At 32.7% G+C, this 26,098-nt stretch overlaps 1 protein-coding gene across 4 annotated transcripts in view; it reads right to left on the bottom strand.

The window, feature by feature from the left end:
- Window positions 1-2,377: 2,377 nt before the first annotated feature.
- LOC121124510 (band 7 protein AGAP004871) overlaps window positions 2,378-26,098 on the bottom strand; it is a 353,186-nt gene continuing 329,465 nt past the window's right edge. For 2 of the 4 annotated variants that reach the window (XM_071890909.1, XM_040719675.2), the window contains 5 exons: window positions 21,855-22,010; window positions 20,578-20,675; window positions 4,522-4,683; window positions 4,298-4,463; window positions 2,378-2,789 (listed from right to left, as the gene is read on the bottom strand). In XM_071890909.1, coding sequence (XP_071747010.1) covers window positions 2,679-2,789; window positions 4,298-4,463; window positions 4,522-4,683; window positions 20,578-20,675; window positions 21,855-22,010 — 693 coding nt within the window. In that variant the 3' untranslated portion in view covers window positions 2,378-2,678. Of the gene's footprint in view, window positions 2,790-4,297; window positions 4,464-4,521; window positions 4,684-19,756; window positions 19,855-20,577; window positions 20,676-21,854; window positions 22,011-26,098 lie in introns of all 4 variants that reach the window. The other 2 variants (XM_071890910.1, XM_040719676.2) reach the window with 1 other exon arrangement.

Here is a 26,098-nt window from a genome sequence, read left to right as displayed (position 1 = left end):
TTTTTTTACCTTCAAAACAATCCCCAAATTAAAAATGTTTCCATGACAGTTCAGTCTCTGAGGAATAATTTGTGGACGTTGGCTAGAGAAGAAATAAAGTACCGTCCGTCAACTTCGGAACACCATTTAAAGGCTTTAAAAAGGATTATTAGCCAATATAAATTTAAATTTGAGGCTTGTTCTTAGCATTTTCAATAATTATCTTTGTTTTATTGTGAAGGCAGTATTTTTTAACCTCCGATATTTTTAATTCTATCAGTTTCATACGCGTATCTTTGGTAAATTTTAGTAACATTGCGATGTACTCTTACCCCAAAGCTCTAATTTTAAACTAAATTTATGTATAGATTTTAAGTAACTGCATAGTAAAATAAATAATACTTATGTAAAAGTGTTTTTTGTAGGATTTTAAAGTGTTCCTGTTGATTCTGTATCTTTTTCTGAACTCGATATATTTCCATTTTAAGGCTGACAAATAATGACAAATGATACACTCTTCTTTAGACCCTTATGACTTATTAATAATACATAGTGATGAGGAAATTATTTACTTATATTATAGAAAAATATTCGATGTATAATTTAAAGAAAAGATCTATTTAAAAATATGTATTTCCAAGGAATTTGGTTCCATATTGTATTTTTTAAGGGATCATTGGTTATAATACTACTTAATGCAAAAGACAAACTGTGATATTTCAATTAAATCAAAGTAATGGCATTGAAAATGGTTCATGTAAATACCTTTGGGGTTAAACTTTCAATTCAATAGATTTTAAAGGCAAATAATCATATTAAATTGATATGGAATCTTTTACGCAATAAATATCCCGACGAGTAACAATTATTATATGAGCAAATAAATGCAAAATAACAATCCTCAATTATTTCCTCTGCATAACCACATTTAACCCAACACATAATTTACAAAAATTGATTTATTGCCTAACCTCTCTTCTCCCCCCTTCCCCCTACTGAAAATGTATCGATATTCTATAAAAATAAAATCAACAAAATATTTCACGTTGTGCTTACGAATATTATGCATAGATTGAAAAATTAGGCTGTTTTTTTTTTGTTTTTTGAATAATATGATCATGGGACTGAGGTGAAAGCCAAACAGATTTCGGCCTACCTGCTTCTTGATGCTAGATGGTTATTGTAAGCCGCACAAACAGTGCCCAACCTTTGTGCACTAAATGGAGAAGCTAAAAAATACAAATGGGGAGAACGTATTTAACAAGACCTGGTGTAAAGATAGACGGATCTTGGAGGCAGATCCGATGTATCTAGGTAAAAGTAAACTTGCATTACCCAAAAAAGTTAAAGACTCAAACTGAATTTGAGTACATGAGCTTTTACAGGTGATAAAAAGGATCTGAGGGATTTCCCAGCTCTTAAATCTACTTAATTCAGAAAAAAGAAAAATATTAATATCTACTACGAATGTCAAATCTCTATTAGTGCTTGGAGCAAAATCTACATAAACAGTTGCATTGTATGATGTAGGCCCCCATACATCCCTAATGTTAACCCCTCTCCCTGAACTACTTATTTTGTGTGCATGTTCGCCATCCAAACACACAGGCCCTCAAAACCACTATTAGCCAGCATTAGGAAGCAATGATAGAGGGTAATATTTGCAGTGGGTGCCAGGATTTCCGCTGTTTCGAAGCCAACATTGGCTACATTAATGATTAAGAGAGTTCAGAGATATTTATAGTATTAATTTTGTTAATTAATGAATTATATCTTGATGAGTTAAAATGTTAAGTAGTCATATTTTAGTGGACCACTCGGTAATCAGTGTTTTGAAAATTGATTGGTTCGGCACGAATTTGTTTTTTGTTGAGCTGTGAATAATTATCAACGCTTATTATTAATAATCAATCCATAGTTAAAATAATAGACTAGCTATTAAATGTTTTTGGGTATTTCTTCTGTTTCTTTTATAATGATAATTTACAAGATCCTATAATAGTAATGATATGGACTATTCATTGTTTCGGTATCAATGATCAATTAAGATATAACCTTGGTCCAGATCCTACTTATTTTAAGTCCGAACTTTGGGTAAAATGCATATTTTGTTCAAGAGATTATCTGTCTAATTTTGGTTTTGGATCTGAATCCCATTGGTCGGGTATCCGATGTTTAATTGAATATTTACGTCTACAGTTTCGAATCTACCAGGATCCAAAAATATAGATATGTTTTTCCATTAGTTACAGCCCTTTCCTCGAAATAGTTATAACGTAGGCGGAAACATATTCCGGCTTTATGGGCCGGAGCATAAATCGTATTTATTTTTTATTTTTGCGACTTTTGAACATAAATCCTGTTTTGCTATCAAATATCAAATAAGAAACAGAGAATCTCAGTTTTAAAATAAAGGCAGTTTATTGTTTCTTTGATTTAATACAACATCATTTTTTTTCATGTTTTTCCATCATATAGCTGGGTATAAGCTTAATGTAGGTAATGAGACTATGAAACACATTTATGAGATAAACATACTATTTTGCATCCTAACAAATATCCTAAAGTATGCCTCTACTCCTTTTAAGAGAAATATTCTGCAAGAATAGTGAATTTGTTTATTTTGAAGTTATGTAATTAACGAGTTTGTGATACAATCATCAACATATGGTATGCAATTCAGTTGTCCAAGTACGTAATTAGTCAACCTTCTTATTGAGAAAATGTGAAATAACGTCCATAGGAACTGGGAAAATGATAGTGGAGTTCTTCTCTGCTGAGATGGTGTTGAGGGTCTGTAAATACCTTAGCTGAAATGAAATTTTATCATGTTAGATATATTATGTAGCTCAAAACACAGACTAAAGATACTCGTAGGAAAAAGGCGGCAAATTAGACAAAGGAATAATGAAAAATCTAGATAAATTGCGTTTATCAATCCAAGTGATATCTGATAAAATGATTGCCATAAATAAGTTAGGGGCAAAATTTTGAGGTAATATCGTTTCGTGATAAAATTGTGATTGTCAGGGTTTCCGTTGGGTTGGAGGGGCTAAAATGACCGTTGTGTGGAAAACAAATTAAATTGAAAAATAGAAGACATTTTTTTAAAACCATATCCTTTCTTTATAAAATAGTCCTTAAGTCAAATTCAGCCTGTCTTAAAATTAAAAAAAAATTAATAGCCCACTCGAACAAAAAAAAAATGTCCTTCCCATGACCACTGTTGTATCATTATTTTATATTATTAATATGGGTAATATATTTGTGAAGTAGCATGATTGTGAGTCATTTCACTGCACGAGAATATTGATGTTTGTAATTGAATTGGAAATGGAATATACATATTTGGTCAATCAAACTATAGAATCTTAAAAAAATCTTCTGCCCCCACTTTTCTGACACCTTTTAATACCACAAAGTATAGCTCGGCCCACGTATATTATGGTATAGTACCCCTTATAATATCCTAAAATACCACCCAGCCAACATCAGTTGACTTGCACAAGCGGTGGGCTGGGACTTGCTATCGGATATTAGAGTGGTTCCTTGATACTCAGAGAAGTGGCGAGAAAGAAAAAGTTAAATTTGCTTGGGTATTACATGAATTTCTCCATAATAACCTCTGTGATGTCAATCTTTTAATTGAATTAACAAGCTGAATTTTGCAATGGGTGGAAAAAATTAAATACGTCACGTACAGTAATGTAACTTTACTTGTCAAGAGAGTTTACTGAAGTTGCCTGGACGGCCTCTAAATCTCCCCATCCCAATTCAGTAGATTTTGTACGTTATGACAAAAAAAAGTATCAAGGATATAATTTTTATAATTTCAAGATTTATTTAAAAAAAAAAAAAAGATTATTTGGTTCCCTCTAATCAAATCCTACAAACGACCCGTTGTTATCCCTAAAGGAATCGCAAAAGTGACATCTTTTTTCGGGAAAGGGTTTTCATGTAGCCATTAAAATCAGCTAAAGCTGATTGAAATTGCAAAATCTCTTTTTGAGATGAATATAATTACAATTTATTCCTTTCTCAGCTGTTTTTGGTAAATCAAATTTCCCTTTTTCCTGTGTAAAAATTGAGTTAGTTAGTGACCAGAAAAAGATCATATATTGTAAGGCACGAGGAGATTCTAACTATAACTTTTATCTGCTTAAAAATACGTCATCCTTAAAAATGACGCGTGCAAAATATGAACTCAATGAGTTTAACAATTTTAAACCTGTTAGAATCGATGAATATGATCCCCACCCCCTTATTTTCCTGTCGCCACTTCTTTACAACGAGTTTCTTTACACATTAGACAGCATACCTGAAGAGCAGATGGACTTTGAGAAATAACATCCGAGGCTTCACGAAGTGCTCTTGACGCCTTTTGTTCTCCTTCTGCTGCGATCACCTTTGCTCTAGCCTCTCTTGCAGCCTCTGCTTCCGCTGCCATAGCTCTTTGTAGTTGGACAGGAAGTCGAACGTCTTTTCTGTAAATAACCAGAAAATATGAATGAATGTTTCATAAAAAAATAAAGGTGTCCCTACATTTCCACTCTCTCTACTTTTACTCCCCAGGGATCTGTTGCCTCATCCAATGTCGTTTCCATAACGTGAGATATGGTTTCTCTCTCTGACAATATCTCAGCCAAATGCTTTGTTCCCAGTACGTTACGTAGTGTCGTAGCAGCCAGCAAATGCGTTGAATGGCTGTTGGGTTATATAATTAATTAGATATTTAAAGGCACATGAAAAAAAAGACAATAGAATAATAAGTAGATCAATAAAAAGCTAAGCTTTTAATTCATGCAAAAAAACAAACATACATGCAACAGCAAGCTAACACATGCAAAAAATAGATTTATTAAAGAGTCAGACATGTATATTGAGCGCCATTTTTCCAATCCGTTCACTTCTTCGATTAGTAGAGAATATATGTTATTCTCTAAAAACATCTTTTAAAACAATCACATGATCAATTTTTATTTACATAGTCGACTTACAATGATATCTCCACCACAAATCATCAGAGTTACACTCCTTTATGAGCACAAATGACTCTTCAATCAGGGTTTGAATATTATTGACCTTATTTAGGAACGTATGTTCACTACTCAAGAATAAAACGGATATTATTTTTCTTATCGAAGTAAATTTGAACAAAAATTGATCACTTAAAAAAATGAAGTAAATTAAAATTATTCAGAAATGAAGGGATGAATGGAAAAAGGTAGAACGTACCCAAGTCTGTAAAGGGATCATCAATAAACCCCTTGATTCCTATTCAATAGCATTTCAAACCTCATTCCTACCATTTGGACTTATGTGTGTGTTTTTTGGTTTTTACCTGGTCATAAAACCATATATATATTTTTTTTGTCCTCCCATCACCAAAAAAATATATAGAAAAGAAAGTTTTTAATTAATTTAAAATTTTTTTTTAAATTGTTTGTGAACTGGGATTTTCTGTTATTAGTATTACTTTTTAATATGCTCATCAAACACCCTTTATAATACAGACAACTTTCTAGTCGTTGTAAAAATGTCGTTTCTTACATTTATTTGTAAATTTTACAACTTTTAATAAAGTTGTGATAAATTATTTTAATTTATTTGCTTGAAAGTCGTTCTTTTGATCCTCCATTTCCATTTTTTTCAATTTATTTTATTCTATATGTTACACTCAACCTCATTAAAATTAATGAGTATATTTTTTTGTATTCTAAAATTCAAAAAACGTATTAAATATAAGATTTAGTAATAAGAAATCCATTATTTTTTCTTTAATTTCAATGTTTTATGTTGTCTAATAATGATTATTCCATTTAGGTAAAATATGGACAGTTTTGTTCGATAACTTGTTGCCATTTTTAAAATAATTTCATAAGTCCTCTTTCATAGAAACCCTTATCCCATTTGACAAAAAACTGGGAGAGTCGGGTTTTCACCAAGAAAATCTTTCGCCATAGAGACAAACAGGTAGTGATCACTTGGTGCCAGGTCTGAACTATAAAGTGGATGCATAATAACCTCCCAACCAAGCTCAATATCGATGTGTGTAGGCTGGCGTTTTGCTGATGGTACATAATTCTTCCCCTATTAGACAAAGATAGTAAAGGCTTCCTTCAGACGGTCTAATTGTTGACATTGCAATTCCAAATTTAGAGCTTGGCTATGGGGAAGCAGTTCATAGTATATGATTCCCTTCTAATCCCACCAAACAGATAGAATAATCTTCATAGGCATTAATCCTGGGCTTTCCACCGTTTGCACTAGCTCATCCTTATTGGACCACGACCATTTTCTTTGATGTAATTGAAAGTGCCTTCTTTTTATTTCCAGTAACAATTCCCTTAAGAAATGGATCGATTTTGTTGCAATTATGTAAGGATTTGCAGATGGAAATTCGTTTCATGGGATTGTTTGAGTTAGCTCGTGTGGCACCCATAGATTAAGCTTCTTTTTGAATCCAGCTTTATTTAAGTGGTTCCAAGGGCGTTGGCCATAGACAGGAACAGGTGGTTGCCACTTGATGTCAGGTCCGGACTATAAGGAGGATGTATAATAACCTCCCAACCAATCTCTTGGAGCTTCCCGCGAGTTAATATCGATGTATATGGCATGGCGTAGTCCAGATGGAACTCAATTCCACTCAAATTGGCTTCAAGCATTTTGAACATCAAAATTACTGAAACAGAATCTACGAAACCCAAATTGCGCTTGATTAGCTGTTGACAGTATACTCACCATAAGCATCAATTACATTTTAGACGCCAGGCTTTCATTTTTGCCTTTATCAAAGAAAAACTAGGATTTTTCCGTATGATTCTGTCCATCTTCGATGCTCGATTAAACAATACTGAGAAATCATTAATAAAATTGTGTTAGAAATACTTTCAATTCGAAGTCTTATCTTTCTAAAGTGATAATTTATTCGGCTCATACAACGTGAGATCAAGATTACTAAAGCTATCTATCAGAAAAGTAATGGATTCCTTTTAAAATACCTATTATTTCGGAAAAAACTTTATAGTAAAATGAATTTTAATGTTTTAACTTTAGTAATAACAAATACTATCTTCTTGATACACCAATTTAAACTTGTTCAGATTCATTTTGAGTGAAAAGGTTTTTTAACATATCAAATACGATCTTTACGTATTTCAAAATGCATGAAATTTAAAAAAAAGTATTACAGTCTGAATACCGTTAATTTTGAGTATAAATGGACGGTGTATCATGTAGTGATGGGAAGATTAATCGGAATTTTTCTGGAGTCGTGATCAGCATCATGAAAATAATGTGCAATTTGCGATTCCCATTCTTATTTATTACATTTTTAAGTTATGAGGAAAATAAATTGCCCCTCCCCCAAATTAAGGTATTTTTACTTTTACTAGAAAATTTAATACTAGTAATATACTTTTTCAAATTTCTTTTTACAAAAAATTCCAAAAAAAAAGCCCTTCCTATTTTTAATCTTGTGGACTCTCCTGACAGCAAAATGGTATTATTTAAACTTTCAAAGAATTGTCATCGTGAATCTTGAATATAATTGTATCGGGATCGGCACCAGGATTATTAATTGTCCCATCAATACTAATTAAACATTATAATATTACAATTACTCCTTCTCTTTGACGTCACTATGTATAAATTAAGTTTCTTTCTTTTTCTAGACCAAGTATACAACCTACACAAATTGAGTTGAATAGAATAATTTATCCCGAGCGCGTTTTCTATAGAGCTAGACGTCTTTACATTTTTAAATCATGACATATTATTCAGATCTATGTAGTTTTAAATTTACTCCCCTCTCCCCAACAAAGATAGCTGTGGTTTAAGGCCTTACATCCCCTCCTCCGAAGTGCCCACATGGTTTGTGAATGTCCCCAAAGAACATCATGCAAGGATTTCAATGAGTGGAAATGTTTTACCTGTACTGCGACTATTTACATAGAAGCAAGCAAATATGTATAGAAAATGAAAAAAAAACCAAAAAGACATAACTTATTAATGAGGTATTCTAAATAGAAATTGGAAAAACAAGAGCTTATAAATATTACAGTAGGTAAACTACCAAAGTAACAACACATTTAAAATGGATAAGATTCTTTACAATTATTTGTTTTTATGTACATATGCTAGATGTAAGGTATATATTGTTACAATATTATGAGCTGGAGTAAATTACACTGTTGCAACTAGGTCCTCTCCTAATTTAAAAAAAATCTCTTGAGACTAAACTGTAATCTTACTCCGATTTTTTTCTAGAACGATTTTGAAGGATATTTGATTGGTTCAGACCAAAATCTGTAGGTCCTAGACCTACTTTTAGGTCTTAATATTTAAATCGATTTTTTCCTGTCTGAATCTATAAATCGATTTTCTCTAGTATATATATATTAAATGTGAATGTCTGTCTGTATTTGGTTGTCCTTCAATCACGGCCAAACCAATCAATGGATTTTGTTAATTTTTTTTATGAAGCTTCTTATAGTTGCAGAAACAGTTCTAGTAACATGATTTTGGTCTTCAAGATCATGGGGAGCTTAAAATAACATTTTTTACTATTTCACCTTTACCCGGAAAGATGAGGTATATTTAAGATATTAGAAAGGTTCTTTGATGATCAGGAAAGTGGAGGTGGAAGAATTTAACTTGAATCAGGGACCAGCAAGTCATATACACAACCTGTGTGATGGGCTGTATTCTAGTATATTAGAAGGAGTACTTGGTGCTTAAAAATATGGTAAAAAATAAAGTTCTGCCTTTTGGTACATTACTTCCCATGTACAACCGGAGAGCCGGGGTGTATTTTGGTAGATAAAAAGGGTTCCTTCATTATCAAGGAAGGGGTGGCAGAGAAATTGAAATTGCGTTTGGCCCAACACTTCACCTGAAAAGCCCATAGGCTGGAGTATACTATTGATTATTGAAGGGTTCCTACGTGCCAAGGAACACGGCGGTGTCGGAGTGTAAACAGTATTTTGACACAGCACTGAACATGTACAACGTGAGAACCAGGGTGTGTTTTTGGAAATTATGAAGGTTTTTTTGGTGCTCAGGGAAACGGGGGTGAATAAATTTAACTTGGCTTGGGCACATCTGCACAACCCTGGGGATGAGTTGTATTATAGATTATGTATATATGTGTATTATAGACTAAGTTCAGACATTCAGAAATGAAAGAAAAAGAGAGACCATAAAATTTTAAAAATTATTATACGATGTGGATCTATTTTCTCTGGTATCCATTTGATATATGAGTTGTACTAATATGTTTAGTGCGACACGTTCAACTTGATATGACGTCATTGTAAGTCGATGCTCACAATTTAAAAACATAACTGACATCCTCAACAGTTCATTTACAGAATTGTTCCAAAACAAATTTTAAATAAGACCAATCCCGACCGATTTGACGGATTTCTTCTTTGGGACCAATCTAGACTGATTTTTCTTTGAGACCAGTACGTAGAGAACTTAGGTAACAAGCAGAAATTTGTAACGTTCTTTAAAAGTCAAAATGTTCTCAGACTGATGACCAAAAATTTAATCGTTTTCAAATCGGTATTTTCCGTCTCAATCTATGTACAGGTATTCTCCTCACTCCTGATTTATGACAAATATGATTTTTGTTATATATTTAACTTTGTATGACGTTTTTTTTTTCATAGTATCACATAATCTTTCATTTGGAAAGTCCCAGAATAAGTGGCTCAAAAAGTTTGTAGACAATTGGAATTGCACTTTTATTTCTAACTACTTATGACTTTATCATCAGATATAGGCTATTAAAATGAAGAAAAAATAAGGTTTAATATGGGTATACACACTTATTTGTTAAATCTCAAAGTATCTTTGTTTAAAATTTAGCCTTATCAAAAAAATCCTTCTTTTGAAGCTATAACTGTTTTACAGACTTTTGGCATTCTTGAAATTATTTTTCCAACCAGAGACCGACCCAAAACATAAATCCAATCTCAGCAAAAACTTATTAGAAAAGAAAGAAACCTGTCACATCTTAACAATGGCCAGCTCTATCTCCTGATTTGAGCACAATAGAGCTATTGTGGGAACACTTAGACAGAAAAGTTCGGGAAAAGTGCCCTATAAGTAAAAATGAGTTGTGGAACATTTTAAAGAATGTTTGGAATCCCTGTCTATCTAGAAAAACTAACAGCAAGAAAGTTAAAAGTCTATAAAACACTAGCGCCAAGGGGGAAGATTTTTCGATGAATCTAAAATTTAAAAGAAAAAACTTTAATTTGGTACAAATAAATGTTTAAATCCATATTGAGCCTTAATTTTCCTACATTTTAATAGCCTAATTACTATGTTACCTGATCATAAAGTCATTGGCAGATAGATTTGTAAAATTAATTTTTTACAGACCTTTTCTTGCCAGTGTTTAGTAAATATGATAGTTTGTACATAATTTATTAATAAGTTGAAGTATTGTTGTACAGAAACGAACTTTCACTCGGATCAAGAAGGGATTACAGGATTTGCATAGGAACCAAGTAGAAAAGGCCTACTCGTATCGGAAGAAAATTGACGATGGAGGTGGTTTTAATGAATAAAAAAATCTGAATCTGTTAGTCTAACTATATTTTTTTAAATATAATAAATTATTTGTCAACTTGACCGTCATTTGTAGCAATAACAACCTTCAAGCAAGGTTGCACACATTTGAGGTATAGCTGCGGCTCATAATCCTTCACTTCTTATTTTTGCAGAATACAAGGTCTGCAATGTTGGACTGCTGAACTCGTTAGGCTTTTGACTCTACTGTCTATATGTTGTAGTCCTACGGGTAGAGATACTGTTATTGGAAGGGCAAAAAATAACTAAGACGACTCCTACAACACCAATACAGATTTGTTAATGCTTTTGTGTCAAGAATGACCCTATCTCAAAGATTTTTGACATTTCAGCAGTCTTGATTACTATTAATACAATAGACGGGTCAAAGGATTTCTTTTTTGAGAATTCAGCCATGGACAAATCTGGGTTGGACTCAAAAGAGTATTTGACTGCCTTGGGGGTTAATTTGACTGGTCTACTGCTTGAGGACCCATCTTCCAAGCATTTGGAAACGTGGCAGATGGTGTGGCAGTTAAACATGAGATACTTTATTATGCCCCAGGTGTTATGGGCGGCATGGATCAAAGTTTCAATCTACAACCCTTTTTATTCAGAAATTATATATATTTATTTGCAATATTTCATTTAAAAGGTGACAACAACAGCTTTATCTTAATGTGTCCAACTTTATGAATAAAACTCTCTGCACCTCTCAATAATAGAATGAAAAGAGGTGCTGCAAGATTTATTTGCTACCCAGTACTCGTTAAATTGTCATTCAAAAAGGTTGCTTCTTTTACAAAATTAAAAGCTACCACTTTAGAATCTCAGTTTACAGTTAGAGTTTTGTAGAATAGTAAAATATATTTAAGAGAGAATTGGTACTGTATATCTTTCCTTTTATTCATACAAAAAAAAACGTTCTGAGTGGTTTTTTTTTCAATTTATTTTGACAATAAAATTAACATAGTTGATCATTTGCTTCAATTTGGTCAGTTGTTTACAATATAAGTCCACATTGAGTGTCTTGCCTGAGAGGAGCACCCTATAGTGAATGATTCCTTTTCAATCCAACCAAACGCAAAGGATAACCTTCTAAGCCGCTTCAACCACGATCCTTTGCTGTTACTGCTCTCTTATGTGACCCATTTTTTCATTACCAGCCACAAATTGCTTCAAAAATGGATTGATTTTGTTGCGTTTCAGCAAAGAGTTGCAAACACCATTTCAATCCAAAAGGTTCTTTTGCGTCAATTCGTGTGGTATACATCCATTGAGCTTCTTTTTAAGAACAGCCTTATGAAAATGGTTCCAAACGGTTTTATTCTATTAAATTCAGTTCCTGGCAATTCAATAAATGATCACGTGCCGGTACAACTCGATTATTTTGCAGGATTTTATCGACATTTTTGATCATATGCCTTCCAGAGATGTCCTCATCCTTGACTTCTATATTACCAAAATAAAATTGTTGGTACAACCACTTTACTTTTGGATTTTATATTGGGATCGTAGAACATTGTAATATATAACTGGTTTCACCAAAACACAAAACTGTAAATGCAGTTTTTTAAGCTGTACGCTTAAACTTTAAGCATAATATCAGATACTTTTTTGATGCAATGAATTAATCGTGACATATAGCACATTTAAGATATCTAGTAAAAAACGCTAGTTTATACTTAAACTAATATTTAGAAATGAATCAGTTTGATACGCCAAAGTTTTGTAAAAGACTGAATGAATTCCGTTCGGAGTTTTGAAGCCAAACCCTACGCTGATAGGTTCACAAAATGGGTGATACTCTCAAATTCTTTTATGATGGTTAGATATTAAAATAAGCCATAATTTAATTCATTTTTTTAAATTCCATTTTTGTATGAATTATTATTCTTAGGCTTTATACATACATATATAGCCCAAAAATAATACTATATACAAAATACATACACATGTTATGATGATCAAAAAATTATAATAATTTTTCAAACTCCTTCAAGAAGTGTTTGCACAAAATAACGATTAAACGCTTTTTCGTAAAGAAAATTGATGAATTTGGGTTTCTATGCTAGGGTAGACGTTATAGTTAAAAAAAGAATATTAAAGGCAAATACGATGGAGGTTGAATCACTCAAACTGGTAGAAACTTTCTTTAAATGGACAGATGTATTTGCACTGAGTAAGTTTACGTAAGAATTATTCAGAATGCCCAATTCTGTTTCCAGCATGACTAAATTACAAAAAAACTTGATTTTAATTCTGTCAAGAACCAGAGCTCAGAATCATCTTATGACTTTTTTCAATGCCAATTTTTAGATATATTTTTTATCCAGTATTTCCTACTTTACAAGAAATAACAGCCTCCACTGGTAGGCAAATAAGTTGGGAGCTCTTGATGATGAAAGCAGTTTCCATGGTATACCATACTGCCTCAATGGCAGCTCGGAGCGAATCCAAATTTGGATGAGAGGCGTAGCAAACATTTTTGTCCAAGATGTACCAAACTGCTAAGTTTAGGGGGTTGAGGTCAGGATTGGGGGAGAGTCACATAGAGGCAGGCCAGACGACCACCATATTGTTGCAGCATAAGTTTGGATTCTTTTACACTACATGTGGTTAAAATGGACATTTTTATGCTGAAGGCAGTTGGGATAGAGATGCAAACGGTCTCTGTGTACTTTTTTGGCACAAACACAGGTGTGGAGGAGATCGCACAGCGTGTTGCCTTTTTGTTGTTGCTCCGACGTTTTTACCAAATAGAGATACGGAACTTGTTTATTTTTGTTTCTACTGTCGTTTAGTGGCGTAAGGAAACCTTGTAATTAAATACAAGGGTGATGAAGTGTTAAATAAAGGATATTGCAAGGTTTGGGTACACACTCTGTTGGATGTTAAGTCCTTCATTTGGTCTTTAATTGTCTTTGAAGTCAATGTACATTTCCCTCTCCAGAACAGTACCAAAAAACAATTGATAGATAAACAATTCTTCCTAACTGCGTAATTATTTTGCAATAACAGTTGTGAATAATTCATAAATAACAAAAGGAAATTATAATTACACCAATCAACGTTCAGAACATCCATAATAGTACCTAATAACCATTGATTTATAAGATATGTCCTCCTGGAATGTAAAAACAAAAGAAACCAGACATGAAGGAGGTAAAAAACTGCCATTACTTTTTATTAGATCAGCTACAAGCAGCTTTGAGCGGAAGGAAACAAACAAAATCCCGCTCCGTTTACAGCTTGAATATGGGCAGGAAATACTTTTATGTCGATCCTCAATTATACTCCTTCTTTAACAAGGACTTACAGGGACAATCAGGACAAGGAGCTCATCGAAACTTGTTTACTTCGAGACCAACAACCTTTCCCAAACAATCCTTAGTATTATTGTTCGTCTTTCACGCACTTGTACTTATACATGGCCAACCCTAACTATTTACCCATTTTAACACACAAAGTATTGAAGTCCATGGCAAGACCTTGTTCCAATTGGGAAACAAGCTTATTTATAATAATTGAAAGCCAAAGAACATGTTTTAGTCAATGCATTCACCCTCAGAATTGATGGTGAGCTCCGGAGGGATGAAGGGAGCTGCTGTAGACCCACTGGATGTACTTGGCACTCATGGATACCCAGTCCTAGTTGAAGGAGGTTTTCAGGGCCCGCATCATATTGTGGAGTCTCCTGGATACCTTGGATTCCACGTGGGCTCTGGGGTCCCCAGAATTAATTCGTTCAAAAGTACATGTTGATCTGGAGCCACAGATGGGATTTCTATGCGGTGTACAGAGGTGCTCCATCTTGTCAATGATGGATTTGATCTATTAGATAACTTTGGTATCCAGAACTTTGACATACTCCACATCTTTCAATCTGTTTCGTAAAGGGAACCTCACGGGTTTCATGACCTTCCTGTTGGATGCAAAAAGGCTTAACATCAGAACTGATGCAGGGTGGAGGCATTTCGGTCCTCCTCTGCTACTTCCCCAAATGTGAGTAATCGATTATTCTTCCTATTGAAAACAAGGCCAACAGTAAAGGTATTCTCATTAGAAAACATCACAATGAGTTCACAGGTTCCTTTGAGATGGCTCAGTATTTCTTTTGCGCTCAATCCTCTTCTCGTAGTGTGTACTCCTGGTTGTAACTAAGACCCTGTTTTTCTTAGCAATCAACAGTTAATTTTATGTTCTACAAAATTTTTCATTTGCATAATGGAGATGAGTAGATAATAACAGTTGCTTCCGTAACACTGACCGCACGGCCTTTTATTCCGAGACAAGGAAGTGAATTTTCATTTTATTATTTTGACCGAAGAACATAAATCGTATTCAGTTTGTTAATGGAGGTTTTACAGTATTTAAACTATTATTTTCTTCCATCTATCTATTTTCATTTTTTTTCTCTAGCTTTTCTTAAAAAACATTCTAGCCTATGAATAATATATACGGTTAAATTATAAAAAAATATTATAGTTACGAGCTGTGCTTTCTCCTTCCTCCTTAGAGAGTGTTGTTTTTTTACTACAAAAATAATATTATGATAATGAAAAAAATATCTTATTATTGTAATCCTCAGAGATTGTTCGATTACTACTACACCAGGATCTGGCGCCTAAATTAAGTATATACTTTATTCAAGATAGAAAAAAGTAAATATCTGATTAATGGAAATAGGAAAATTGGCCGTGGGTGATTGCCATGGAGGAAAATTGCCCGTATTTTGTTCTAACTTCAAATAAATAATGACACATAATAAATTCGCTTGATATTATTTGCGACAAACAGGAGGGGAGTAAATAGCTTAGGGCCTCCTCAAATTGGCCAGGGAGTATTGTGGGACTGCTGAAAACCACCACCATTGCATCTAAGGAACACCTCTAATAGCAAAATTAGTACCCGTAGGTATCCTTGTATCCTTAAAAACCACCAACAATTAATCCAATATTCCAAAGAACCCCTCCAATGACAAAAAAATAGTTTCAAGTACTCAGATTGTGCGTTGGTACATGGGGTGAACCACTGTAAATGCATCTAGCATTAAATCATATCTTTAAAAACCCTAAGCTATTATTCACCCCTCTCCTCCTCCTAAATTACAATAATATTACTCAAACTTGAAAGTACTTTCTTGAGGGATAGAACAAACAAATATGAATCATATAGCGTTTGTCATATCAAGCAAATTTTTAGTGTGTTATTACTCATCGTGAGGTTTGAAAAAAAAAGTATGTGCAATTTTCTACCGAGCATTCTTCCACAAGCTATTTTCTCCTGGGCAGTTTTCCGCCCACGCTGATTAATATTCCTTTAAAAGTCGTTTTTTCTTAACTTTATACGAATAATAACGGCATTGCCAAGGGACCAAATCTACTTCCAGCAGGATTGAGTGCTAGCTCATTCCTATTGTAACAAAAATTTGATCACTTTACCTCAAATGAAATGTGCATCCCTTTTTCTCTTGATCTCAACCACCTAAACTTTGCAATTTAGAGTATGATGGGGAGGGAAGTTAATGTCACTTCCAAGCAGAACAAAGACTATATGACGGCTACTATTTGTCAAAGTATGCATCAATTCAATTCAAGATGACAATGTTACAGCCCACTATGAGGCAGTATCAGTTTGTTTTCAATGACTCCATCATATTTCTTTGTTCCCCAGACAATTCCTCCTTAAAACACTAGGTCCACATAAGAAATATATCCAGAGTAAGTGGTTATTAACTTACAGACAAATTTTGCTTTCACAGTGTAGAAAATAACTCCCAAAGAAATTTTCAGTGATACTCTCCATATAAACCCACTTCGACCTAGTTACTACTTGGATGTACATTGAAATCTAAGCACATAATAATTCAATCATTAATGTAGTTGAAGTGGTTGAAAAAAATTCATATTTGAATATATTTAAGTATAAACAATTAGTTACAAAACAAACCAAACGTGAGTCGAGTAAATTACACTTGAACATAATCGACAAATTTCCATTTGTGTAATCCTAGCATTCTCCAAGATCACTGTCTACTCCATCAGCAATTCCAATTCCTTAGAAAAAGGGCTTTGTCAAAAATGCCAAACTGGATCTAGAGGATTAACGAAAACAGCCCAGACATATCCCCTCAAGTCCATGAGTGTCCATGCAAGAGATATCTGAGAAATGAATGAAAAAAGTTGGTAGGGGGTTCACACAAGACTATATTTTAGTTTTTAGCCCTGATGCTATCTGTATCAGCCGGATCTGTATCTACTCGTTGGGAAGGAGAAATGACCTCCCAATTTGTCTCAAGGCGTCAAGCTCCTAATTAAATGGACAATTTGCGTACGTCAAATTAGAATACCATACCAAAAGTCTTCCTCATACCTCTGAGGCCTCTCTGGAAAACTTAATCAAGGAAGAGATTGAAAAATGGACAGAATTCTAGTAAAGAAGGTCCTTGAGAAGCAGATTTGATATGGTATTTGAGATTGTACAACAATTATTTAGAATAACGGGCTGTGGGGTATACGCTTGGGACAACGAGGCAGATTTAATACAAATACTGCCAGTTTAAAAACCATAAAGGATCCCTCTTAACTTCTCAAATTGTGACTAAAGCACTAGGGATATAAGTAAGATAACCGTAGGACCTCGAGACAGGCTAAAAATCACCATCTCAAGTAATCTGCTATAGAGTCGTAATTTCTCCAGGTCAACGGGTTGTGCAGATAAAACTTTTTTTGCAATAGACAGCTGCTACTTATGTTCAAGAGTTTGTTTGCAGATAGGAAAACTATTTACAGATTCTCAGACCTGTCAGTTCCATCTGTAGATGGGAGAGATTGGTAAATGAGTCATTCGATGTATGGTTAAAAATGCAGGGAATTTTTTTTTTGATGGTAGTTTTTTGGATGACAATATTCCTGCAGACAATTTTTTTATAAACATTTGTACATATTATTAAAAATATTTGGCATATTTACATAATATAAAAAATGACAATGCTTTTTTCATTTTTATTTTTTAACTTCAGGAGAATTTAATGTTCTTTTTTTATGATTATATATTTTAACTCTCATCAAAACTATAGTAGCAAAATAGTGATGTTGTTATAATAATTAAAATACAAAGAAAAAATACTGACAATAAATATCCACAAAAGAAAGCAGTCCTAATTTATGCTTTTTTACTTCATACAAAAAAAAATATTTCATAGTCATATTTGAGTTAATTATACACTTATTATTTGGATTTCTGGGATAAATTCCAATAGCCAAGAATTTTGGCTATAGTTGTTTATTTTTATTTCATAAATAATACTTATATTAGCCTCGATATGGCTTTTTTTCAAATGTAACGTCTCAATTTCTTATTCTTTTATTCTGAATATCAGTTTTGGCTACTTTAAGTACAATTAGCGGAAAATACAACAAGTTAATAGTAAAAATTAGAGGGGAAAAATTGAAGATAATTCTGAGAAAAATCCTTCTAGCTTGCTTTTGTGTTTTCCTTTGGTATACATACAGCTCAATATTTCATGGACATATTTGAGTCAACTACAAGCCTGTTATTCAAAAAAAAATAGGGTGAGTTGAGATAGCCAAAAAAAAAAATAGCTACATTTCAGAAACTCCCTTTGATTTATGATACTTATATTGATCCCAATATTGCCTCTTTTAAAAAGAAAGATACATATATCAAATTCACATTCTTTTAATGTGATAATCCATTTCAGCGTATTTTAGTGCAATTTGCGGGTAAATAAAATTTATTTGTAGATATAATTTGAGGATTTGCGTAAACTCATGTAAATTTTTTATGTCAACATAAAACCAATCTTTAATAAAAAACAGGAGAAAATCTTGATTTATATTTTTTTATTTCATATCGAAAACATTAAGACCAATATTTCATAGGCCTATTTGAGTCAATAATAGACCTTTTATTTTCAAATCACTGGAATCAGATAAGATAACCAAGAATTTTTGTTATAGTTTTTAACTTTTATTCTATTCAAAATACTTATATTGACCTCGATATGACCCTTTTGATATAAGTATGTCAATTTCTTAATTTTTTTATTGTGACGATCAGTTTCGCCAATTAAAATAAAAAAAAAAAAAATCTTTTCAACACACCAAAAATAATTTATCCTTCTAAATTGAAGATAAAGAGGTCAGAGAATACAAATGTAATCCACACTGAATTTTGACAAAAATCATTTTGGCTTATTTTGTGTACTCTTAATAACAAAGATTTTAAAAAATAATGTTCATTTATTTGCAAATAAAACCTTATTCCAATAGCATCACTGTGGTATAAAGTTTATATAAAATATTGCAAAATACTGATAGGGTATGTTTTAAACAAAGTGGTCTTTGTGGTATATAAATATTTTTAAAGCAATTTATATCCTAAGAACACTAAACATTTAATATTTAGAAAGTTCGTTTTCTTCGATTTCTTATAATATTGGGCCACATGTTGGCCACAAGATTGAAGTATGTATGTAGGAATGCCCCAATTTCAGAATAGTATTTATTTTCCTTGTACTTACGATACAATTCTACAGAGGAGAATCAAAAACCTAATTTAACAAAGTTACATAATTCTCAGGGCATTTTTTACTAATTAAAAAAAAAAGGAGCTTATGTGTCGAAATTGGCCAATGTTAGTATTCTACGATTGAATAACTGCACTTTTTTTTTTTTTGTATTCAATTTATCGAAAAAAATAAATAATTGTTTTTTATAATATAAAGGGTCTTACAGAACCACAATGATTTTTGGTTTCCTGTTTTATCAAAGATAATGTCCTTTTTTTTAAAAACAATTATCAATTTACTTTGTAACTAATTTTCCAATCATATGACAAATTTTGACCACAAAAGTTACATTAACAAAGGGGGACTAAGAATAATTTGTCGATAGAAGTTGACAATAATTCGTCGAAAAATACAAATGCAATCCAGGCTCAATTTTTAAATGAATAATTTTCTGTTGATAGGTCACATATAAGAATTGTTTTTCTTTAATGATTTTTAACCCAGAATATAAGATATGCTTTGACTAAAAGTCCAGTCGCAACTTGGAGTAGTCTTTTTCAAAAATCTCTTTCTCTTGAGAGAATTGTATTTTTTAAATAAAAATGAATGGATGGATGAACTTTTTTTGGTAATAAATTTAGTGAGAAATAAATTCAAAACCTATGGTTCTCCAATTTGTTAACAACTGCTGAAGCATCACTGATTCGATAATATATGACAGCTTCCACGGAAACCGTGACTGCATCCTTCGTAAGAATCTATAAAAATATAAACGTGATAAAATAAAACAAACTTAGTGCAAAACACTAATTTCCAAATATTATAAATTTACAACAAACACGTTTAGGCTAAATTAGGGAGGCTACAGCGGCAGTGGTGCTATGGCAGAGATTCAAAGAAAAGGCGGTATTTTGAACATTTGTCGTAAAATAATGATAAAAAATGGTTGTTACAATTGTTTAAAAGTATAATATTTATCTCTTTTTGATTAATGATATATAAATTTTTTTTGTAAGATAAAATTTAGAATAAGGAAAATTCCTACATTCACAGTTCTGCCAATAGAAAACGGGCCTTAAACAATTTTTCCCCCACAAATTTGAGACAATCAAAATGCCTTATAATATTTAATCATGACCACCTGTGAAAGTTAAGCCAGTACACTACTCCCGCTGTAGAAGAACCATACAATATAAATAGTTATGCTTATATACAAATAATTTTGTGGTGGATTGAAGACTCTTCATGCAGTACCTAGGTTCATATGTAGAATGACATGTAGGTTCATAGATGGGGCATTGTACGAGGACAACAGAACCTTCATTAAATTAATTTACATATATATACATTATGTAGTTATCACTTTGTACAAAAAATCAAATAGAGAGGGAAAGAAACGCACATCTATTTATTACAAAAGTAAGCCAGAAGAGGACTCTGCTGTGAAAGAAGAAGGGGAAAAATGCCGGATGTGCCTTTACCTAAAATCCTCGACATTATTCGTAGCCATTGTTGGATTTGAGACTCTGTAGTATACCACTGCGTCTACGGTCACGGTTACAGAGTCACGTGACAGCACCTGGGATGATGGATGAGTAAGGATGTAAATGAGGAAGCACACACGTCATATATAATGAGTAGAGATGGGGAAAAATAATGAATAAGTGTGTGTGTGTGTAAAATAAAAGAATGGATATCAATTGACAATCTCCTTATTCCTCAGAATAATTATATTACTTTCTTGTTCTTATTTGCCGTTCCTCTCATATTATTGGGCTACTTTCAGCCAATCAATAAAGAAAAATATTGAAAAAAATGTTATAGTAGGAGTAAGAATGGGCATTTTGTAGAGTAGAAAGATGGAGAAGACATAAAGTACTATTAAATTGAGACTCTTGTTAGCATTAGTTAGACAGGGCTGTCCGCAAGGGATGGGGCAAGGGGTGTGCTAGAGGCGGTACACCCCCTCCTCTAATTAAGGAACTTTTGCTTTTTATTAGAAAATTTTAACATTTGATATTTAATTGAAATTTTCAAAAAAAAAAATTACGAAAAATTTAATTTTTTGAAAAACATCTTTGAAATATTTTTATAAAAAATGTAGTACTATAAATTTTTTTGCACAAAATTTTTTGTCAACAGCAGAGGACAAGTAAAATTTTCCATCGTATTAAAATTAGTGGAGAAATAATTTGAGAGTGATAGTCTGGGAGTTAATAAGATATCAATGGCAGTTGGTGTGTTTCACTTATTTGGCTAACTACCATTTGGCCCTTTTTTACTTTTCTTTTTTTGAGGAAAGATTGCAATAGAGTCACGGGTTTTATTATGGTGAAATAAATTACTTATGATAAGAAGATCTTGTTGGTCAACTCATATAAACATTGTAGAAATATATTTTATATCAACATTGCAAAATTACCAGCAGGAAAAATGTATGGTGCAAAATTACCCCCAAAATTATAATATATTCTTGCCAGGATTTTGACACTTTACAAACAATAGTAGCATAAGTTTTCTCTCTCGTCTTTTACTCGCGCTCTAGTAGCATAAGTTTTCTCTCTTGTCTTTTACTCACACTCTACAAAAGATGCACTCCTAAGTATGGAGATTGTCAATTCAAAGTGTTGTATTTATTTTACACGCACATTTATCTATAATTTTTACAACTCCAATAATAAGCTTATATAATGGTTGACAAGAATAACTTTTTTTTTTCATCAAACGTATATAAAGAAAAAAAGAGGGCACTACTCACCTCTTGAGGGGGGACGTCGAAAGAAACGGTCCGCAAGTCTACTTTTCGATACGTGTCAATACATGGTATGACAAAGAATATTCCAGGGCCTTTTGCTCCACCTTTTCGCAGTCGGCCAAGTCGAAATATGACGGAGCGCTCATACTCTTGAACTACCTGTAATGAAAAAAAGGTTTTTACACAGCTGTCTCGGTAAAAATGTGGCAAATATAAATATTGGTATACATGAAATTTATGGTGTAAAATTATTTTTTTACTTTGAATTGTATCGCCCTTCCATTTACTCCCTTCATAATAAAACTTGTCTCTCCGAAATAACTTAAGTTACTTTAAACTAATATTAGCCCTCAATCCTGAATTAGCCAAAAAAAAGCATATCTCCAATTTTTTAAACCCATAAAATTAAAATCATATTAATAAAACAAAGTTTATCGGCCTGTTTGAATGAATGTAGGAAAATCAATCACAGGTTGCACTGTATATAGATCCCTGATGTAAATCATAAACATATTTTTACCATAGAAATAGTAATGTAGTCGTATGAATTAGTGAAGATACGATTAATCGGAATCAGATTCGGTTATTTTTTCTGAAATCGTCATCGGGAAAATAATATTTCATTTACGATTCCAATTCCTATTTATTACTTTTCTAAGTTATTAAAAATAATTATTAAATATATCCGTCAAGATATAAAAAAACGACCGTCTGAATTTGTTACTTGAGTCTATTAATTTTAAAAATATTAAAATAAATGATAAATAATTTTTGAGTAATGATGAAATGGTTGATAATAATTACTGACTTAGCTTGTATCTCCGAGTATGGGGAGGTATTTTGAATAAGAAAATAGAAAACATGTAAAATTCTTGATAACGCAGAAGAAATAAATTAAATACAAACTGAACATGAACAAAAGTGTTCTTAACATATGCTGTGGGTACAAATATTGTTATTCTTAGAAATTTATAGCAAAAGGGTATTTTTTTAAATATTAAAGAATCAGTGCATCGAACGAGTATACAGGGTAAACTGGATATATCTCTCTTGGATGTAAATGGTATAGCATATTTTTGCTTTAAAAAATAACAATCTAGTCTTGAATAAAATATTGCAGGCGTATGGTATATAAAGATAACTGTTGTGTATTGTTAAAAGTCTCGTAAGGATATCATAATATATCCATTTTCCGTATATGTTGAGATTTGAATAAAATATAAACTCTACTTTGTAAAAATGAATAAATCTAGCGCGTGTTTTTGTTTGTAGCATACGGGAAGGAGTGGTTTGTATGTTTTTGTTACTGAGTGTTCTAAATGCTAAAGCACTCATCAGTCCTTCAGTAGTTAAGTGTGTGCTCAAGAGAAACGGAGAGTAATCCTGAGGATTTCTAGAGGGAGATATCTTGTATATTATTAAAGAAAAATGTGTCTTTCAGTCGATGGGTAATTACTCAAGGGCCTACTTATTGGTCCTTCGGATATACGGATAAATATATAAAAAAACTGGACCAATTAGAAAAAAAAAAAACTTAAGGGGGAAAAAAAAATATTCAATGGGAATGTAGATCTAGGCCCGATACAAGACTTATTTCATTGTAAAAATGGTGGTCCAGATAAATGTGGGAAATCTTTTAAAGTTTATAACGAAGAAGTAACCCCATATTTTTAATTATTTGATAGCTACATTAAATGAAATTCAAATATTCCTAATGAGATTCGCCTGTCTTGATAACATCGGCCACAAGAGACACTGGAAGGTTTAGCAGGGCAATGTGACCTCCTGAGGATCCATCTTTGCATTTGTTCAGATAATGGACTCCTACCAGCCCCTCCGCAGACGAAAAAACCTTGAAATAGGCCTCGTGCTCGAACCTACCCATGCGATATAAAAATCAGGTCTGTACTGTTTGCAAGGCAAAAATACAGGCTGCAAAAGTGATAACATTTTGTGGATGAGACATTCTGCACTTTTTTGGCCTATTGGGCCGGTGCACTTATGAAGGTATAATTTATTGCTTGGGCTGCTCCATCCATCCAGGTAATGTAAATTAAAAGGGGAACACAAGAACCAAGACAATGGCAATACTAAATCTGCATTAGATCGCCCGGGTTGCCAAATCTTCTGGTGCTGTTTGGTTGAGTTTATTAAGAGTGGCGGATCTCATTATGAATAATTGAATTTCATTTAATATAGCTTTCAAATAATTAAAAAAAATATGGTTATACTTCATTTAGTTAGTTCAAATATGCCTTTAAGGATTGTTTCCCATTTTATCTGGAGCACCCTTTACATGATTTGAAAAGACCAAATTTGGGATTTTTTTTTCTACATTTAAAAAAAAAAATTGCTAAGTGCCACACCAATATATTTAAGTACTTTATGCGAAGACTAAGTATGATGAATGGAATACGGCTAGGAAGACGGGAAGGACATTCTACTATAAATATTTACTTATATAAGAGAATAAAGTGCCTTGTTTGAATAAACGATTTGATTGATCAATGATTATAAATGGGTATTTTTAGTGGGGGTACAATGAACAAATAACAATTTACGTCATAAATAGATCCCAAAATTTCAATATTATTTCTTATATCCCCTCCTCACAATTTATCTTCAATGTAAATAAAAAAGAAAATAAAAGATTTATCATCTCCACACTGAATGGTTCCCAAAGTTATTCATGCCTAAAGCACCCGCTCAATTAGAATTAGAAAAAAAAAACTAAGACTAGAATTGAGTATGCATTGTGTTAGTAGTGATTTCTAAATAATGCAAAAAAAGTGAGCAAAGGATATAGTAAGAATCGGGGATACCAATAAATATGCGGAAAAATGTTCGATAGCCAATACCAAAAACTGTATACTTCAACAAAGAATTTTTTACAATTGAACACATACATAATAATGATGATTCTAGAACCCTTTGACGAAAACTTTCTGCTGTATGCTGCTTTTAGCCAATTTTAATCAAATAGGTGTATTAAAAATATATTCATTATTTTTCCAATTGCTAGCTTTAATAGTATGTATCTCCTGTATAGGGGAAATTGGTTTAACTTAGATAATGTTATAAAGATAAGATTCCGTATTAAAAAAAACTTTTTGCAATGTTTTTTTTTGTATCATATTCTTTTCCGATTGAAATAACTTCCAATCAAAAGTAACTATAAAATAAAGGATCATATCAACGCTAATACTTCAATAATATCAATGGTATTGAACAATAATGTATAAAATATGTCATGTGGCTATCTAGAAATAAAATAAATCAAAATGAACATTATGTCAAGAAATTGATGTTCTCTTTTTTAAGCACAAATAAATGAAAGTAAATTTAGTAGATATCCCCTCATAAGTTTTATTTATTTTTTAATGCGTTTTGGTATACGAGCAATTAAATAATTCAAAGTCTCATCTGAAATTTGCGATCAGGGAAATTATACATTTTGGACAAGAGTTTCTTCATTGGTTGCAGGCCGTAACTTATTGATCTTATTTTGTGACAATGACTCATAGATTGTTTATTAGAGACAAGTCGGAACTGTTGCCAAGCTATTTTACCCTTTGCCCCAAATGAGTCCAAGTTAGCCTGAAGCCAGGCGTGGGCCCCGTGAGAGCTATGAGAAGAAGCACCGCCTTGCTGGAAAATGGTGCTTGACATGTCTGGTAATATTTTCTGTGTCAGAAGCGATCTTTTTTTCTTGGCTTATTTTCACTTCTTTAGTATGGTCTCAACATATTATGAAGACGTCACAGTTTGTTCTCGAGGTAAAAAATGAAACTAACCAAGAGTCTGGTAGTTAATAAGACCCCAAACGGGGAATTTTCAAGGGAAACTTTGCACAATATCTCCCTTCTTGCGAGTCCAAACACAATCAGTTTGACGATTACGATGGCGATAGTTAAGAAGTGGACTTCTCAAAGAAAAGAACTCTTCTCCAGTCATTTATTGGCCAATTTTTCCCCTCACAACAAAAAATAAGTTGGTTTTTCTTCTGAATATCCGTGAGTTTCGGCTGCATTTCAGACCTGTACGGCAAGACCGTCAGCAATTTCTTCATGTGCTTGCAGACAGTCTCGTGTGAAGCTGGACTACCATTTGACGTCAATTTGTTATTCATTTTTGATAAATGTTTTTGCAACTCTCGAAAGTATTTTTTTTCCTTCATGTCCACCCTTGTTCCCGAGGCTCTCCCCGAAAAAGTGGCAGTTACACCACCTTTAAATGGTTTGGAACTG

The sequence above is a fragment of the Lepeophtheirus salmonis genome, chromosome 9 (assembly GCF_016086655.4).
Source record: "Lepeophtheirus salmonis chromosome 9, UVic_Lsal_1.4, whole genome shotgun sequence".
Lineage (NCBI taxonomy): Eukaryota > Metazoa > Arthropoda > Copepoda > Siphonostomatoida > Caligidae > Lepeophtheirus > Lepeophtheirus salmonis.
This window is presented reverse-complemented; position numbering and strand designations above follow the sequence as displayed.